The sequence below is a fragment of the Penaeus chinensis genome, chromosome 27 (genome assembly GCF_019202785.1).
Source record: "Penaeus chinensis breed Huanghai No. 1 chromosome 27, ASM1920278v2, whole genome shotgun sequence".
In the NCBI taxonomy this organism is placed as follows: Eukaryota; Metazoa; Arthropoda; class Malacostraca; order Decapoda; family Penaeidae; genus Penaeus; species Penaeus chinensis.
The window spans coordinates 31,155,335-31,170,334 of record NC_061845.1 but is presented as its reverse complement, the minus strand read 5'-3'; the positions used below and the strand labels follow the sequence as shown (position 1 = coordinate 31,170,334).

At 36.1% G+C, this 15,000-nt stretch overlaps 1 protein-coding gene across 2 annotated transcripts in view; it reads left to right on the top strand.

Annotated features, from left to right (window-relative positions):
• The window catches only part of LOC125039427 (tubulin-folding cofactor B-like), an 11,150-nt gene extending 1,828 nt beyond the window's left edge, over window positions 1-9,322 (top strand). For both annotated transcript variants that reach the window (XM_047633340.1, XM_047633341.1), the window contains 6 exons: window positions 1,405-1,535; window positions 1,734-1,877; window positions 2,069-2,162; window positions 8,138-8,280; window positions 8,605-8,726; window positions 8,981-9,322. In XM_047633340.1, coding sequence (XP_047489296.1) covers window positions 1,419-1,535; window positions 1,734-1,877; window positions 2,069-2,162; window positions 8,138-8,280; window positions 8,605-8,726; window positions 8,981-9,095 — 735 coding nt within the window. In that variant the 5' untranslated portion in view covers window positions 1,405-1,418 and the 3' untranslated portion in view covers window positions 9,096-9,322. The remainder of the gene's footprint in view (window positions 1-1,404; window positions 1,536-1,733; window positions 1,878-2,068; window positions 2,163-8,137; window positions 8,281-8,604; window positions 8,727-8,980) is intronic.
• Window positions 9,323-15,000: the final 5,678 nt, after the last annotated feature.

The following is a 15,000-nucleotide window of genomic DNA, read 5'->3' as shown; positions in this document are numbered from 1 at the left end:
AAATTTCAGTGTATAATTACAAAATTAAATAATAGCTTCTGCAAAAATGGATGTCATTGACTTTCTGACCACTTGGACATATAAACAAATGCTATAGAGTTGGTGCACACCTTTGACCAGGACTCCAACACTTATGACTCTAGCTTTCTCTGACTCTGGCTTTCTCTCCAGTGTCTCATTTTGTGGAACTCCTACAGTTCGGTGACTTCTGACTCCATTTCCTCACTATATGATGTCACGTATTCTGAGTATGGAAAGTAATGACTCATTAATGAAAGTAAATTATTATTATATATTATATTATTGTTCTGGGGTGTGCAGTGTCAGAATGTCCCCCACAATCTTGGAATTTTCTGCAATACAGTTGTTTCATCTCTTACAGATGGTAAACTGGAAGCTCTATCAAATGTTATAAATAGATCAGGAATCTGCTTTCCCTCCAGATATTTGTGAATTGTTATTTCCATGTCCATATCCTTTTGTTCTTAGTTCTGATTTACTGTTGTCTCTTAGTTATAAGTAGTACATTGCTTTTATTCTTGCTCCACGTAACGGAGGCTGTTTTAGGGGAAAATACAGGAAGCCGATGCATAGTAGAAGTAGATAACGAATGACAGTCCAACTCTGTTCTCACCTTTGGTAAATGAAGGAAAATGACCAGGGCCTTGACCTTCACTACCTTCTCTGAGTACTTCTAAGATTACTTGTCAGAGGGCTAACTCTTTTCTCAAATAAAGGGTTTTTAGTATAGCTGGAGTGTGTCCATCATGACCTCAAAGTTGTGATAATATCTTTAGACTTCCTTTGATCTTACAGTGGTTTGATCCATAAGTAGACCTATTTTTTGTGTTAGTTGAATGCATATAGATACAAGACATTCATTCCATTATTACCCAAGTTGTGTTTTCGATTAATAGAAAACTGTGTAGAAATCTGCATTGTATATTGCATTATATCCTGGGAAGAAGGAATAGGTTATTCAGATTAGTATCCATGAAACTGGTAATTTCAATGCATTACAGCATACATTTATTGGGAGTCAGGGTCATTACAGTTTTACCAAAATGGACTCTATCACCTGTGACCCAATAATTACTCCTGACTCTGACCCCATAATTGGATTAGGCTCTAACCTCCATGACTTCTATTCTGACTCCACAGCCTGAAAGGAAAGTATTCCCCTCTATTATAGGAATGTCTTTAATGTCTGTTTAGGAGATAAGTGTGACAACTTTTGTGCCAGACTTATTATTGATTTTCAGGTTGTTCATTTAAGGACTAGGTATCAAGTACTATTCATGCATATACAATACATTTTATTGTTTATTTTGCTTTTGGTGTTTGAGAGTTCTGTATGGATATAGAGTATTGATTTTTTTTTTTTTTTTTTTTTTCTTTTTTCAGAAAAGCCTGCAACCATGTCAGAGATCCAGATTATCACTGCGCCACTGGTCAGTGTGCGAGTTACGAGTAATGTGAACAGCTTTACAGCAGAGAAGAGATATGATCGAAGTCTAACCATAGGGGACCTGAAGGTGAGAATGAGCCTAGTGCATAACAGAAGATTAGATTATGTATATGTTTCTGTTCTATTTCACTTTGTTTTCTCTTATAACAAAAATGTAATTTGTTTAATTTGGATAACTAAGTGGTAAAGTTAACCATTAGGAAACTAGACCGGAATTTTATATATGGTCATTAGACGATAATAACCTATACATTCAACTCCTCAGGGTCGCCTGGAACTCATCACTGGTGGATCAGCTGCGAGTATGACTTTGGAAGTGTACGACCCTGACGATAAGCTTATTTGTTTCCTGAACGACAATGATGCCCTTCTGGGTTCATTCAACATCGAAGATAATTATAGGATCCATGTGAGTCTACCCTCCAAAGGAAACATCTTTCTCTGTAATTCGTATATGCTCTACAAAACTGAATTATTCCTTGATGTAGATTAGAAAGTCTAAAAGTTTTAGATATTCTGCTGGTTATTTCTCATAACATAGAAGTTTTTTGACTTTCATAGATTTGTTTATTTTGATTACTGACTCCTCCTTAATTAAAGGTAACAGACAACACAAAGAAAGTTGGAGAGTTTGAAGACGTGTCAAAGGTGGAAAAGTTTGAGCTGTCGGAAGAAGAATATGCTAAGCGTAATGGTTAGTTCTTTATTATGTTTGCATAATGAAATTGCCCTTCAGCCCAGCTCTATAAAACATTTACTAAACTCAATGCTGCTGGGAAAATGCTGTTCTAATTTTTTTTTTTTTTTTTTTTTTTTTTTTTTTTTTTTTTTTTTTTTTTTTTTTTTTTTGGCTACAAAGGAGTCGGTTAATAGGCCTTGTGACCCTACCTGATTTCACCTTTCCTTGAATTGGTGGGATTTTTTTTTTTTTTTAATAATGCTTTGAATATTGGTGGTGTTATCTTTATTATAGACATTATGATTACTATAATGTTATAAACATTAGTAACAGCATAATAAGATAACATAAAATATTTTGGTAAATCAAGGAAAAGGGTAACCAGGCCAGACAGTCAGTACTCGTAATTGACTCATTGGTGACTTAGTACAAGTGTAGCCATCTATGTGAAAAAACAGTTGATAAAGTAAACTCACAGTGGGCATAGTATGTATGTATGTGCTCTGCTCGGAGGCATTGGGTTGTACAATTTTTTTTCTTCTATTATTGTCATTATGATGATTATGGTAATAATTGTCAGAGATGATAATTAAGATAATAATGTTAATGATTATAATAATGGTGATAATGCTGATAATGCTAATGTTAATGATGATTATAATGATGATGATAATGATAATAACAATGGCAATAATGAGAATTATGATAATGATAATGAAATGATAATGATAGTGACTATGATGATAATTATAAATGATAAAAGATAAATGTTAATACATAATAAATTATCATCATTATTAGTATAATTATTATTATTTTTATCATCATCATCATCATCATCAGCCACTACTATTATTATCATGATTATTGTTGTTGTTGTTGTTGTTGTTGTTGTTGTTGTTGTTGTTGTTGTTGTTGTTGTTGTTGTTGTTGTTGTTGTTGTTGTTGTTGTTGTTTTTATTGTTATTTTTATTGTTATTTTTATTGTTATTTTTGTTATTGTTATTGTTATTATTATTATTATTATTATTATTATTATTATTATTATTATTATTATTATTATTATTATTATTATTATTATTATTATTGATTTTAATATTAATATTAATATTGTTTGATTATTATTATTTAATAATTTTTTTCATTTAATTACTATTATTATTATTATTTATTATTATTATTATTATTTTTTTTTAATGCAATTTTCAATTATCGTATCCATTTACCATTTGATTGTCCATTTTAATCTTTGTAGTTATATTTATTGGCATAACAATTACTAATATATTTATTTTATAACTTTAATTGTATATAGTTATCATTTCACAATGGTTACTATTATTTATATGAGTATCATCAAGATTTATCATTATCATGTCTTCATCTTCCGTATTACCAAATTAGATAATAATATACGAAGATTTTATATACATATCTATGTATATATATATATATATATATATATATATATATATATATATATATATTACATATTTATTATTTTATTTATATATATTGCTGAACATTTTTAATAACGTGCCAGACAGTTTAGTGAGTGGACAGTTTGAGTAAAAAGTTGGGATCTGATATCCACATTTTTATTTGCTGAAGAGTGCTATGTGAATTTGAATTGTTGGGAACTTCAAAGGGCATTGAGTGTGTTTTAATATGTGGCCTAAAATAACTGGTATAATGAAAGTTTTTTGGAGAACAATCTTACTAGAAATGTATTCCTGTAAGGAGCTCTTTGGAATACAGAGGTGGATGAGGAGGAAGCAGTGATGCTAAAAGATTACTTGTCTGGCTAATGAGCGATGGTAGGAAGTGCAGTCAGTTCATGGAGACTATTTACTCCTTTGCTTGCTTGTTTCTAGGGAAGTTTTGTGGACAGGGGTAAGCTTGCTAAGTCAGGTTGTCCTGGTACTAGTTTCTTCAGAAGTGCTTTCAGTCAAATGGTTACAGTCTGTACTACTCCGAGACTTGCAAAATTTGTCCATTCATTATCTTTGCATGCCTTCTAAGAAGTACCATTAGTTCATATTGCAAACTTCCTATATAAGATAGCTTACCTTTATGTAACTGGATTAACCATGGGATATAATATAAAAGTACGTAGTTGAAACTCAAGAGGGTAATAAACAGGAAGGGACTGAAGAAAAGTAGAAAGATAATCGAGACTTGCTTTGGAATATCACAAAATGGTGTAGCATGTCTCAAGGGGGGCTGGCAACAACATGTGCTTGTTGGGAGAAAGAGCAAGGAAAACGGCCCATGCCCTGTCCCACACAGAAAAAAAATGTAACTGGAAATGTATGTTAGTAACTGAGTTATTTCCGTATTTGATAGCTATGAACAGAATGTAATAGAAATACCACTAGTAAATTGCTATATAGATTTTGGGTTGGCCATGACACTATAATAACATGCAAAACTCCCTAAGGGATCAGTAGGGTTTCCAAGTGTGCTGTTTTGAATTCTGCTCACGGTCCTTGCTTTAGGAGGCCATCCGCTAAGGACACGGCCTCATATTACTGGAGCGAAAATTGTTTTTGTGAGAAGGTGTTGGCAGAGTCTGGGGAGATTGTGATGCAAAACGGAATCACTGGGCAATTATATATTTTTTTGTTAATGTAATACAAACAATGATAAAAAAAGAAAGAAAATTCTCACCTCTTACTATGATTTCCAAGATGTGCTGTGCCCAATTCCAAAACCAATAATTCCACACTGTTAATGCAAATATAACAAAAAATCCACTTGCCACCAACCAGCCACTCTGGTACCACAAGTCACAAAACTCGTAAAACTTGACCACTACAGAATGCCAGCTCCCACCAATGGTCACTGCGCCTCTGGTCATGCAAATGACTAATCCCTGCCCCCTAGCAACTTTCTGATTCATCAGTATGTGCTGTTTAATTGGCCCTGTCCCTTTTATTGCATTTATTACACCACATACCTCCTTGATCTCGAGATCGTTACTTACTACTTATTACTTACTAAGAAAGTAGCTCCTAGTCCTACTCGCTTCATCCTCTCTCTACATAATCTTTCATCCATCCTGTTGTACGTCTCTTGGCTTGACTGTCGTATAACTATAACTTCGCACCTTCCTCTGGCTGCTCCTCTTCTGTTGAAGAATCCACCACTTTCCTAAGATCCAGAATGTGCTGTGGAATCCCTTCAACTGATACATTCTAAAAATACACATCTATCACTACCTCTTCCCAACATCCAAGTTCATTGCACATTCTATGGCTCTACCCACATTTCTTCACCAAATTTGATAAAAGTAGTACTTACCTCACCACCTAAAACCATAGTTGGCATATTTGGTGTCCATACTCGTACTTAACCTGATGCCGATTGGTATCAGAAATCCCTGAGTGTCATAAATTTCTGGCTGCGTCCAGACAATGGACGTGGGAGTCCGCTATGAGTAGCGGGACTTCCTGCTCCACTCACTCGGGTGCGATGCCATGCATACAGCCACAACCCACAGACCAAGCGGTATGTTATGACACTTGTACACGTGACCCTTCCATAAAGAGTTAAACATAGCTTTCTGTGGCATAGTTCTTTCATCCTGGCCAGACTTATACGAAACACTGCTTCTGTAGATGTCACCTTTCTCTCTTTGATTCCATTTCCCCTTGGCTGGTATCACGCTCAAAAGAAACAATTAACATTCCATTTGTCAGTTATATACTTCAATGTCCAAGACCAAAAGGCAGTGCTGTTATCCATAAATACCTTATCGATTGAATCTCTCACTAAAGAGAGCTCATTTAACACACCTGCAATTTCCTCCACATTATCAGCTCATAACCTTCTGCCGTCTGCAGTCAACCATGGATAAGTAAACTCCTGCCTATAATACATCATGTCAGATGCTAGTCTCCATTCATTCTTCACACTGATTTTCCCTGCCTCATGTAGACTTGGTGCAGGATTGATTGACGGATACCTCACCACCTGTCACACCTTGCCATGCTTGATTGAAGGGTCAATCTTCCTTGCCACATACAGCTGCCTGTCAACTCCCATATGATGCATTTTGAGCAAGTCTTCTACATTTGAGCAGATGGTGGTCTCCTTTGCTGCCTCTCTGGACCCCTAACCACCTCCTTTTGTCTGAACTCTCTTCTCTGCTGTCACTACTTCATCCAACCAACCTCTTTAGCTGAATCCGTTCTAATTCTTATATTTTGCAAACTCCATTTCATACCTAAGTTTATATTCTTTTTGTGCAAAAGCGTTTTATAGCTTTTTGGCCATTTTCCAATGTCCGCATTTGCCATTTGATTTGCATTATCCAGATGGTAATAGTTTCTTTTTACATTGCACAGACTCCAGTCATTTTTCTAAGTAGTCTACAACTTGGTGAAAGAAAAATAAAACCATGTAACACTATGATATTTGTGATATTTAATATTTTTTTACATAATATTCAATTTTCTGTAATTCAACTTGCGTCCTTGCTCACGGGGTCAGGAATACGATGCTGAGCATGGAAATGGCGTCCTCCATGGAACTGACGCTCTTCCAGTCACTGCTCACGGACATACCATTCCACATTCATACATTGATGGGAATAATGCAAATTCACCAAATGAGGAAAATAAACCTCCCAATAGGTATGTTCACTCGTGGCGAGTCTTTTCCATCACCCTGGACTTCAGCAGAAATGCACATGCCGGCAGTTTCGTGTCACCCGGCCTACAGCCAGATTTTCCTGTGATGGCGTGTTCATGTCACCTACCCCTCAACCTGGATTTTTCATGAGGTGATGGTCATGTCACCTGGATCCAAGGGGTTAATATAGATCTCAATTCTGCCACATTGATGTGTATGTAGTCATCTTTTTTTCCTTGACCATACTCCATCCTCAACAGTTTAATTTCCAATCTCCAATATCACTCTAGTGGCAATGCTGCTTGTGTCACACCAATTGACTCCCTTCTCTGACTTGGGTGCATTTCACCTCCTTCTGACTGGATCTTCACAACCTTCCTTACTATATCTTGCATCATCTTGATAGTTTCCTCTCTGACCTGGTCTTCCCATCTCACACCCTCTGCTCTCCTCTTCACATAACTGCAGGCTGCATCATGCAATGGGACAGTGACCCACAAAATTTCCGCATATGGAAAATAATTATCTTCTGCTCATGTCCTCCTTCGCTTCTGGTATCTAATTACCTCTCCTGACTATGAGCTCTCCATTTTTGTTCATCTCCAGTCTCAGACCCAATGCACTCCCACCTCCAAGTGGCTCAGGTTGTTTTGTAACCAATCTATACTGTTGCAAGTTCTCAACAACTCTAGATGTTGCAGTTTCTTTTACCAATATATCATCAGTGTTTGAGATTGGAACAGCTGCCATTCCCTTTCCTTTGCTTAGCACTATACTCTGGATCTTCATCATGGTTATCGGTGCTAAGCACAATCCAAAACCAAGCCTAGCTAAACAATATGTTTGGCTCTTGTGTCTCACCAGCTGGTATTTCCAGTTTCTTGAAGTGTGAAGATTCATTCTCATTCATAAATTTTCTACATTTGTCAACATGAATACAGTTCATGGGTACAAAGATTTAAACGTAAAGAAAATGAAGAATAGTATGTTGATTTTCTCCATGCGTTGTAACACAGAACAGTCTGTGTTACAGACTGTTCTTTTAATTTTAGTCATATTACTTTTCATGAGACATGTTATTACATTGATGATCACAGTTCCCCTTTCTTTCAAAATAGTTTATTGATTTTACTATTTAGTTTGGAAGAGAGGTACAGTTAGCAACCCGTCCTGTTAATTTTTCTTACAAGCAAGAAAGGGACAAAAGAAAAAAAGGAAAGAGAATGTGTTTTAGGAAAAATTCTGATAAGATGTTATATGAAAATGATTTATGGGAGGATACTATGTGTGTTATCGATGTATAAATCTTGAAATATATAATATTTGAATAAAGCAATTATTATTTACATCCACAGATAGTGTGAAAGCTTTCCTGCTGAAGAACAAACTGGGAAAATACAATGAGGAGGAGCAGGCCAAAATGCAAGCAGAGAAAGAAGCTGCAGAAAAGGCCGAGGAAGACAAAGCCAGCACATTCAACGTCGGCGACCGGTGTGAGGTGAGAGGATTAGCTTCCACGAGCCATTACGTGAGGCGAGGAAGGAAATGTAGATGGAAAAGACACGAAACTAGATATTGCAGTCTTTGATTTCACCAGACGTGATATTCGTGTCTGTATGACTGGAATCAGTGTAGGGTCATTATGAAATTGATCTGTGATCTGCATTTCAGTATTATGTTATTGTTTTTACTGTTTTTTCTTATGGGAATAAAGATTTTGGTAAATTTTTAATGTAGTTAGTGAAGCATGAAATTGAATCCTAGTTTAAAAGATAATTATCTATGTTAAAATTAGTTTATTAACATCCCAAACCAATTACAGGTCAAAGTTCAAGGTGAACCGACTCGGCGAGGTGAAGTGATGTACATTGGAGAAGTGCACTTTAAGCCAGGTTTTTGGGTTGGCATCAAGTACGATGAGCCCTTGGGAAAGAATGATGGAAGGTAAGCAGTAGCAGTGGAAAAGCCAGAGTTCCTGTGCACTGAGATTGTAGTATTAATGTTTGTGGTAATTAAATATTTGTGTTTTTGTTTTACAATTCTGTTGTGCAGGTTTTCAGTAACTGACTAACTCTTTCATTCTTATTTTCTTTTTCCTTTATTAGACAAATATTTGAATAACTATTAACCATTTCACTCTATATTTTTTTGTGATACCATTTGTATAACACTGATATTTTACCCCTGTCCATTTCCAGCATTGGTGGCAAACGTTACTTCGAAGCAAATCCCAAATATGGTGGCTTCACTCGCCCGACAAATGTAGAAGTGGGAGATTTCCCTGAGCTGAACTATGAGGATGACGAAATGTAGAATGTGTGACTGTGAGGAGAAGGCAGCATGCATTTTCACTTACAAGACTCACTTTAGATGCTTTATATATATATATTTTGTAATGTTCCCTTTTGAGGATAAGCACTTGAAAGATGGCATGTGGTTGAGACCAGTGTTGATGGGAGAAACTTAACTATTGTATTTTTTATATTATTTTTATCACTTATTATTATATTTAGTAATTCAATATTATTATTACTGCTATTGCTATTAGTATTATTATCACTACCACTACCATTGCTGAAATTACTACTATTACTAGCACTACTATTACTACTATTACTATTACAATTAGTACTACTATTACTAGTACAATAGTACTACTACTACAACTTCTACTAATACTACTTATACTCCATTTCATTAATTACTACTGGAGATATTATTTCTACTATTTTAATCTTTATTTATCCCAAGTGGTGTTATTTATGTTAACGTCTGAGTAAAAGAAAATGCAAAACTTGTGTTTATGATAACTGAACCATTTCAATAAGTGCAAGTGTGGAATTTTGAATTCTAAAAGCCCTGAAAAGGGAAAAGGAGGAGGTTATGGAAACCACAAAGGAAGGTGTAATGTCTTGGGGGGACGATATCCTACATATTTATTAAGGTTTTAAAAGGGTTGTGATGAGGGAGGAACCAGTCGCACTTGATCACTTCTTGTGAGGAATGGCCCATAGTGTCTCTGCACTGTGTGATCTGACTTGGTTGGTGGTTCCTTGAGAACTGTTACACTAGTGGCAAGACAGGAGAAGTCTGTCCTGTACTGCTGTTGCAAGTAATAAAGCACTTCATGCATTGACATTATAAGATTTATCGCCGGTGTGCAAAGTTCCTCTGAATAAATATTTTTCATTTGTTGGTTGCTTTTTGTGTTCATATGACATTTATATATTTTTTAAAAACTATTCCTGCTTTTCCCTCCTTTGCTGTAATTGGCCTTATTCTTATTCTTGTTCATATTATTGTTGCTATTATCATTATCAATCATTAGCATTATCCTTATCATTTTTATGATTAATATGATTAATAAGTATGAGTTATTATAATAACTGTAATCATTTTAATAATATTTCTTATGATTATATTTATTATAATAGTTATAGATATAATTATATTTATTATAATAGTTATAGATATAATTATTATTATTAGTTATAGATACTATGATTATAATTAATTATAATGATAATTACTACTACTATTACTGCTATACTGCAGCTGCTTTGACTTCTGCCACTAATATTACCATTACTATTTTGTTCGCATAATTATGATAATATAAAAATGATAGTGATAATAGTAGATAATAGATGATGATTATCAACAAGTCAATCATTATTGTATTTATTTATTTTTTATACTTATTACAGCCTAAAGTATTGTTTATGTCATTATAGAGTAATTAAGTAGAATTTCATTTTAAAGCAAGAGTTAGAAGAATCTTCACATTGCAGGATGTGATAAAAAATTGACATTCTGATCTGAATACAAGAAATATGATTAAATTGAAAGTCAATTACTTAAAAAATCTTGAATGATGAATTGTGTGATGAGTTGGAAAAAATAAAGGTCTTTCCAGTTGCTGATGTGCCTATACCTTCATACATGCTTAGACATCCATGCACACATGCTCACATGCAAAAACACACACACACACAAACACAAATACACAAACAAATACACACAAACAAATACACACACAAACACACACACAAACACACACACAAACACACACACACACACACACACACACACACACACACACACACACACACACACACACACACACACACACACACACACACACACACATACACACATATATACTTATACACAAGCACCAGAGATAAAAAGATACCAGACAAAATACACAGGCATAACTGGGGACATTATAAAAAGTAAGGAAGTAGTTAAGTAATAAATTCTGTGATAGATATGCATTCCAGTTTTTCCTTTTATTATCATAATGTGTCCTAAGGAGTAATAGGATTGCACAAACTTTAATTGCTCACTTTATATGTAATCTGCCTTGAGTTATATTTAAGTTTGAATTATGTGTAATCTGTAGTACATGATATAAGGTGTTAGGTGGCATTGTTGTGATGGGCTTTTGCAACTGTCATTAAAAGAAGTGTCACCCTCTTCACATTTCTAATTAGTTCTTATGTGCGTTGGTAAGCTGTTTATGCTTTCTTGTCCTGAGGTGGATACAGTGATGATCTAAATATCTCGGATATATTTTAGATTAGAAAGACACTGCCTTGTGAACTGCCTGCACGTTTCTTGTCTCATAGCTGTGGGTGGAGCTCTTGAGGAAAAGTGCTGCTCCCATTTTGCAAAACTTTTACGATGCTAAACGAGGATTCTGTTATATATCTGTGGATTAATTTCTCTTTCTCATTGGGATAATAATATCTTTACCATTGTTATTAACAGATAAGGTATCAGGGATAATAAATGTTATCATGTTTAGTTTTACAGTATAACTTTATTATGATTGATCATAAAACAATGTCAGAATGTTTATATTTGATATGATTTTTTGTATGATCATTTATATTACTGTAATGCTGATGGACATTCTTTTTCTCAGATTACCTTTGGAAAAGGTGATCATGTACTACAAATAATCCTATGACTGCCTGTAGTTTTATGCTTTGAGAACTAAGGCTTTAATATTTGTGTTCCTGTATCCCACAACATATGTATTGTGTATCAATAAAATTTGAATATGAAGGCATAAGGGCACCAGGATTCAAACTGAATTTCCTGATTTCACACATACACATATTAGCATCTGGAAACGCATATACATGTTTATAAGCAGGCACACTTGCACTTGCTTACATATTTACATGCACCCTCTTACACCCACACAAAGACAGGTACTAGAGATCAGTACATAGAAAGGGATATCAATACTTAAAAAATAATTTTCACAGTTCTTCAACACTTCATACTTTATGCTGTATTCTTTTAAGCATCTAGCAGGAAATCTAATTATCTCAATAGAAATGTGTAATTTATATGTTTTTATTATAATTTGTAATGGCTTCAAAAATGAAGGAAAAAGTAAATTAATAAAGAGTCATGATTGACATCTGTATTGCTACATCCTATTATAAGTGTTGTGCCCTTTATAGAATTTTGTTTGCGATCAGACACTTGTCCACACCAAAAGACAGGAAGAGCATTTTTGCAGGAGCTGGTGCAAAATCAACACTGTACTCCGTGGAGTGTTGCTTCTGCTTGGTTCTTGATATTAAATATTCTAATTATTAGTATTGCTAGAGAAATTGACAAGATTCCAGTTTTAATTGATATTCCTCAGACTGCAGAAGGAGATACAGAGCATGTAGAGTGATGATGATGGAAGGTGTGTAGTTCTGAGTGTGCAATGGTACACCTGACTGGCTAAATGCCGCTGTGGACATCAATACAACAAAGTCCACAAACATTATATGGGGAACTGTTTGCTCTTGTAAATTGTAACTGAGGCTTTAAACTCCCACCGGTCTGTGGATGGATCTTCATGGCAGGCATTGATAAGGGCCATTGAACTTAACTGGGAAATCTTTTTTGATTGATAATTTATTGTGTTGCTTTTTGGTGTGAGGGTTCTACAGAATCTTTTAGTACACTGCATGATGCAATATTTAATTTCTTTCAGAAACTTCACTAGTATAAAATGGTTTTCTCTCATTTACTTGTTAAGTCATATGATACAGGGAACCATATTTTTTTTTCTTTGTGTGTGTGTGTCAAATGTATCCAGTGAGATGAAATTCTGCCTTGTCCTTGGGCATTTGGCAGAGGAATCCTGCACTGCATTAAGTGTTTTGCACTTGAAGGACTCCCACAGAACTGATGGTCCGTCAGGTTTTTAAGTTCTGTGAACTAATCAGGGACTGCCGTGGCAAACATACGGGAACACTACTCCTCCCTTAATCTGCCCAAGTGAAATACCCTGGTGTGGTTACTGGAGGGACGAATTTTGAAGCGGAGCTGTAGGGTAGTCACAACCAGCCTATGGTCAGTGTCATAGAACACGGCATTCCGGTAAACCCTGCAGTTCTGGAGGAGGCTCCAGCAAGTGCTGACAAATACGTGGTTGATCATCTTGGCCACAGTACCCGTATCACTATACCATGTCCAGCAATATACATCTACACATACATATATATGCACTCACTCACTCACTCACTCACTCACTCACTCACTCACTCACTCACTCACTCACTCACTCACTCACTCTCTCACTCACTCACTCACTCACTCACTCACTCACTCACTCACTCACTCACTCACTCACTCACTCACTCACTCACTCACTCACTCACTCACTCACTCACTCACTCACTCACTCACTCTCTCACTCACTCACTCACTCACTCACTCACTCACTCACTCACTCACTCACTCTCTCACTCTCTCACTCACTCACTCTCTCATTCACACTCTCACTCACTCTCACTCTCACTCTCACTCTCACACTCACACTCACACTCACACTCACACTCACACTCACACTCACACTCACACTCACACTCACACACACACACACACACACACACACACACACACACACACACACACACACACACGTATATATGTGTGTGTGTGTGTGTGTGTGTGTGTGTGTGTGTGTGTGTGTGTGTGTGTGTGTGTGTGTGTGTGTGTGTGTATGTATGTATGTATGTATGTATGTATGTATGTATGTATGTATGTATGTGGAATTCATGTCGAACAAATTGCAATTTGAACAACTGAAGTGAAGTACAGGAAACCACCAAAGTGTTTATTTATCTATATTTTTAAGGCATATTAGTAAAGCTTTCATCTCGCACGCAGCTATGTTGAGTGCCAGATATTAAAAATCTTGTTTTACCCTGAAATTGAAGGTTGTAATGCTGGATAAGTTAATATAACTCTTGAATTCACAGAAATTGAATTATAATCAATAAGACAGTGTTCTTGCTCTCCTCCCGCATGCAGAGAGAGAGAAAGAGAGAGACAGAAACAGAGACAGAGACAGAGACAGACATAAATTTAGTTTAGGGAAAATTCAAGGGGAGAATAACACACCATGATTCTGTTAGCTCAATGTGTATTTGTGTGTGTGTGTGTGTGTGTGTGTGTGTGTGTGTGTGTGTGTGTGTGTGTGTGTGTGTGTGTGTGTGTGTGTGTGTGTGTGTGTGTGTGTGGATACTGCAGAATTAGTCAAAGGAGACAATGCCAACTGTCAAGGAGCAAGTTGGGAAAGAACAATAGTTCAAAGTAAAGTATAGGAAAGGAAAATCGAGAAAAGAAGTGAATGGTTAATGGTTACAAAGCAAATTGTATGTGCTAGGACATCAATGGTCATATAGCAGTATAGAAGGGTGTAATAAGGAAAAGGGTAAAGAGGGGACTAGTTGATGATTACATGTGCTACACGCCAGAAGTCGAAAAACATGCGGCTGAAGCAGGGGGGAATGGGATGTGTTGGAAGGGAGTAGGGGGGAGGGGTGTAGGGGGATCATGGATGTCGCTAGTTACGTTAAGTGTAAAAGGAATGGGGTAGAAAGATTGGTTCAGGTGTAGGTATGTTGTCTTGGGTCATGATTACATGGTCTTGAATGTCTTCGAGAGTTTCCGCAGTGGAGTCGGTTGGGGAGGTCTGAGAAACAAAGGTTTTCTTATGGGGGGAGAAGAGGGGCCAGCTGTTTGAGGGATGGAGGGAGAGGTTGATGGAGAGGATGGGGTAGAAGATGGGATGGAGCGTTTAATTTGTCTTGTGTGATGAATTGGGTGAGGAAGAGAGTTAGGTATCGGGGTTGAGTGTCTGGAATAGTGGAGATTGGGGTGTCTGGATTAAGAATGGCAAAAGAATTTGACTGGG